Source organism: Corvus brachyrhynchos, unplaced genomic scaffold (genome assembly GCF_000691975.1).
Source record: "Corvus brachyrhynchos isolate BGI_N302 unplaced genomic scaffold, ASM69197v1 scaffold244, whole genome shotgun sequence".
NCBI classification, from domain to species: Eukaryota; Metazoa; Chordata; class Aves; order Passeriformes; family Corvidae; genus Corvus; species Corvus brachyrhynchos.
This window is the reverse complement of record NW_008237422.1, coordinates 187,349-192,580: the sequence shown is the minus strand read 5'-3', so window position 1 is coordinate 192,580 and position 5,232 is coordinate 187,349. Positions and strand designations below refer to the sequence as shown.

Here is a 5,232-nt window from a genome sequence, read left to right as displayed (position 1 = left end):
TGTGCGGAGCGGGCCGTCTCCCCGCTGCACCGCGGGACCCATGGACATGCAGGAAAAACAGCTTTCGGGACGGGGCTGAGGGTAGGGGCAGCGAGGGACGCGTTTCGCATTGCTGCTGTGGAAAGGGAAGGGGTCGAGCAAATGTTTGGGGATGTGCAAGGGGATGGCCCGGTTTGGGATGCGCTTGTGGTTGAGAGGGAAGGTGCCGCTGGTGAGACGGGGGCAAGCTTGGGGCGGGGGCAAGAGGAAAGATGGCACGTCGGGGCGCAAGTGCTGCTGGGGGGTGGGGGGAGGCAGGGTGCCCTCGGGCCATCCCGGCAGTGCGTATTTGCTCTGGGGGATGCAGCTGGTGTTGCCTGGAGGGTACAGATGGTGATGCCCTGGAAGTAGCTGCTGTTCTGGGAGGATGGTGGGGAGAGGGAGGATGGCTTCATGTCGCAGATGCAGCACTCTCTGCTCGAAGTGGCAGTGGGGGAGGCAGTGGGCGGGGGGAGGCGCCAGCACTTCCTCACACCCCTGTGCCTCTCTCTTCTCAGCACTTGCTCCTTTTCCTGCTCTTTGTTGGGCCTTTCAACTGCTTTGCCAGTTACAGCCGTGCCACTGAGCTCTTCTACAGCCTCAATGAGGGGCTGCCTGCTGGCGTGCTCATCGGCAGCCTGGCCCGTGACCTGCGGCTCCCAACGGCTGGTGGCCAACACTCTGCATCTCTGCAGCCCCCACTCTCCTTCACCCTGGCCTCCCACGGCTTGGGGGGACAGTATGTGCAGCTGGACAACCGCTCCGGGGAGCTGCACACCTCAGCCATGGAGATAGACCGGGAAGCTCTATGTGTGGAAAGCAGTGGCGCCACCATCTTTGGGGGATCAGCTGCTGTCTCCTCTTCCTCCCCCTCACCAGAGTCATGCCTGCTGCTGCTGGATGTGCTGGTACTGCCACAGGAGTACTTTCGCCTGGTGAAGGTAAAAATTGCTATCCGTGATGTCAACGACAATGCGCCCCGCTTCCCTGTGCCCCACATCCATCTCTCGGTGCCTGAGAATGCACCTGTGAACACCCGCCTGGCTATCGAGCACCCCGCCCTTGACCCTGACATGGGCACCAACGGTGTCCAGACCTACCGCCTGCGAGATAACTACGGTGTCTTCACCCTGGATGTGGAGGAGAATGAGAACGGGGAGAGGACTCCCTACCTGATTGTTATGGGGGCACTGGACAGGGAGACACAGGACGAGTATGTCACAGTCATTGTTGCTGAGGATGGGGGGACACCTCCGCTCGTGGGCAGTGCCACCCTCACTATTGGCATCAGCGACATCAATGACAACTGTCCCCAGTTCAACGACTCACAGCTGAACGTCACCCTTTATGGGAATTCCAGCCTAGGGACACACGTGGCTACAGTCCACGCGGTAGACATGGACCTTGGATCCAATGCCCAGATCACCTACTCGTATAGCCAGAAGGTCCCCCAGCCATCCAGAGACTTGTTCCATCTGAATGAAAGCACAGGAGCCATCACACTCTCCACTAAAGTTGATGGGGACACTCCGAGGCTGCACAGGCTGATCATACTGGGCAATGGTCCTGGCTGTATGCCTGCTGTGATCACAGTGCTGGTCACCATCATCAAAGTCATGATGAGGCCACCTGAAGTTGTTCCTCGTTTCATAGCTAATGAAGTGGAAGGGGTGGTCTACTTAAAGGAACTGGAGCCTACCAACACACCTATAGCATTTTTTACCATCAAAGACCCTGATGAAAAATACAAAGTCAGTTGCTATTTGGATGGTGATGGGCCTTTCAGACTTTCACCATACAAGCCATACAACAATGAATACCTGTTGGAGACCACAAAGCCTTTGGACTTTGAGACACAACAGCTGTATGAAATGTCCGTAGTTGCATGGAACTCAGAAGGATTTCATGTCAAGAAAGTTATCAAAGTACAGGTTCTGGATGACAATGACAACTCGCCAGTTTTCTCTGAGCAACTGATAGAATTGTCCATTGAGGAGAACAATGTTCCCAATGCTTTTTTGACCAAACTGCATGCTACTGATGCTGACAGCGGAGAAAGAGGGCAAGTGTCCTATTTCTTAGGTCCTGATGCCCCTTCCTATTTTTCTTTAGATAAAACCACAGGAGTTCTTACAGTTTCCACTCAGCTGGACAGAGAAGAGAAAGAGAAGTACAGATACACTGTCAAAGCAGTAGATTCTGGATTCCCTCCAAGAGAATCAATAGCAACTGTCACTATCACTGTATTGGATAAAAATGATAACAGTCCAAGATTTATCAATAAGGATTTCAGCTTTTTTGTGCCAGAGAACTTTCCAGGTTTTGGTGAAATTGGAGTTATAAGTGTCACAGATGCTGATGCAGGGCAAAATGGATGGGTTGCCCTTTCAGTTCTGAATGGAAGTGATATTTTTGTTATAGATACTGGAAAAGGGGTTTTGAGAGCTAAAGTCTCCCTGGACAGGGAGCAGCAAAGCTCCTACGTTCTGTGGATTGAAGCAGTTGACGGCGGTGATCCTGCCCTGTCTTCTACAGCAAAAATAACTATCCTTCTTCTGGACATAAATGACAACCCTCCTTTGGTCTTGTTTCCTCAATCTAATATGTCATACTTGTTGGTCCTTCCTTCTACCCTTCCTGGTTCTCCCATCACTGAGGTCTATGCTGTCGATAAGGACACTGGCATGAATGCAGTCATAGCTTACAGTATCATAGGAAGAAGAGGCCCTCGACCTGAGTCATTTAGGATTGACCCCAAAACTGGTAATATCACCTTGGAAGAGTCCCTGATGCAAAATGACTATGGCCTCTATCGGCTGCTTGTAAAAGTTAGTGATCACGGCTACCCAGAACCTCTCCATTCCACTGTCATGGTGAACCTTTTCGTGAACGATACTGTCAGCAATGAGAGCTACATCGAGAGTTTGTTAAGGAAGGAGCCTGATATCAGTGTAGAAGAAAAACAGCCACAAATATCCATAGAGCCTACACATAAAAAAATGGAGTCAGCATCCTGCATGCCTACCTTGGTAGCTCTTTCAGTAATAAGCTTGGGTTCAATTGCTTTAGTAACAGGGATGGGAATTTACATTTGTCTAAGAAAAGGGAAAAAGCATCACAGAGCAGATGAAAACTTGGAAGTACAAATCCCATTAAATGGAAGAATTAACCTGCACATGTTGGAGAAGAAACCAATGGAGATTTCTAACATTTAATATTCTTTGTGTATAAATTCAACATCTGAAAAACCCCGGACAACACTAAAACACCTAGCTGTAGGTTGTATTGACAGAGGTTGCAATGAAGGACTGCTAATTTATAACTTAATAATATTATAATTGTAAATAGCTGTTTACAGTTTTTTAAATTCAATTTCAGTGTACAGCTTTTTTATGAAACGTTAATAGCTAACAGCTAGCACCCTGACTATAAAAACATGGACATCATTTCCAGCTTTCATAAATCAATAAGATCAGTGAACATAAAAAAGGGGAAGGTAAGATGATTCTTTTAAACTCAAGTTTTAAAAGTCTTTTTAACCACGAGAGGGCATCAGATGCTCCTGAGCAGGGAACTGTTCAAGGTACTGTCCATAAGATAAACAGAATATATTTTAAATATATTGATTTTAATATAAAATACCTATTGGCATACAGACATTTAACCACTACCAAAAAAAAAAAAAAAAAAAAAAAAAAGAAATGTCTGTCCTAATGTATGTATAATAAAAATAATAAGTATGTTAAAATGCACTAGTAATGAAAACCCGAATGTTTATTACCTCACAAGTAAAGCTTATACAGTAGAAGAGGCATTAACAAGAAGTGCAATTCCTGTTGAGCAAGAATGCAAGATATTGTAATGAGAATCTGAACTGCTGTGACATATCATTCATTTTTCTCCAGATTTCACCCTCATTATCATTTGCTCCAGCAATCTGCTGGTCATTTTTATGGAAAAATTATATTTAATATTTCCTAAAGCAAATAATGCCAGAGCCCCATCCTCATGCTCATAAACATGCCAGATGCAAGGAAGCAAGGGAATGGCTAAATCTCTAGTTGTTACAAAAGTGGTGGTATTTTTTTGTACTTTGAGCAATCTGTCAGTAGTATTCCATCAGTTTGGTTGTGCAGTAGATTTTTGTTATGTGTTACTTCTGAATCTGATCTGCCAGATGAAAACAAAAATCACTTCACATTCTAAGGAATTGTAGGACTTTTTTTATTCTGACTGTTGCTCCTTTCTGGATTGGTATTTCATGTGAAAGATCTTGTTTCTGACTTTTGGCGACCATTCCTGGCTCCTTTTCATTGGCTTTGATTTTGGATTAGATCCAAAATCTAACTTGTAAGACTGGTGGCATATTTTCTTGATAATTTATTCTTTGCTGTATCCTCTGCAACAAAGCAGCAATTTTATCAGTGATGTATTACTTTCACTTCCTTTTAAGAGCTGAGAACTATCTTTTGTATGATGATTGCATCAAATTTCTGTGTGAACAAGATAAATTAGTGTTACGCTTAAAAATTGCTATTTTGATTTCTTGCATCATATGTCTGTAATGTACCAAAAGTGTTTATATGTCTGCAAATTAAAGCTATATATTTTCATAATAACTTATTCTCTCTCTCCTAGAATTTTAATTATAAAGCTAAAGATTATTTCAGTTATAAGAAATGCATTTTTCACAAATGCTTAGGTACTGGCTATCTGGTCCAACATGTCATAGTACTCTTACAAATTAGTACACTTCAAAATCATTAATGACAGTTTATGCTGTCCTTCTTGAGATTACCAGCAAAGACAATTGTGTGTCGGTTGATGTAAGTGGTGCAGCAGCTCGTACCTGTTTTGAAAGTAGGGAATGGAATTTGAGGCAGTTTTTGATTTTTCTCTCTGTGACTGGCATATTACTTCGCCTTGAACCTACTGAAATGTTAGGGCTTATGATAGATAGTGGTTCTACTTAGCCTAGCAGTATTAACATAATACCCAGGTTTTGCCATTCTGGCTGTAGGAAAAAGACTGGTTTTGTCAGGTTAGAATATTTTCTGTTTGGGCATGATTTGATAGCTGTGTTTCATGAAAAATTAATTCAGCCTGTAAGAGCTTTGTGGTCAATCAACTCTTTTCCTTTATTTTCATGTTATCAAAATATGAAAATGGTGTGTATCCCTGAAATGCATTGCCACAAAAAGACATTGTTTCTTA

At 44.1% G+C, this 5,232-nt stretch overlaps 1 protein-coding gene across 1 annotated transcript; it reads left to right on the top strand.

The window, feature by feature from the left end:
• Positions 1-251: 251 nt before the first annotated feature.
• Positions 252-4,641, top strand: PCDH20 (protocadherin 20). Its single transcript, XM_008631240.2, has one exon. It carries the CDS (start codon positions 252-254, stop codon positions 3,231-3,233), a length of 2,982 nt encoding a protein of 993 aa, XP_008629462.1. The 3' UTR covers positions 3,234-4,641.
• The last annotated feature ends 591 nt before the right edge of the window (positions 4,642-5,232 follow it).

Bases quoted from the DNA above. Each gene is read 5' to 3' on its own strand.
- PCDH20 (XM_008631240.2), top strand. From the start codon at position 252: ATGGCACGTCGGGGCGCAAGTGCTGCTGGGGGGTGGGGGGAGGCAGGG.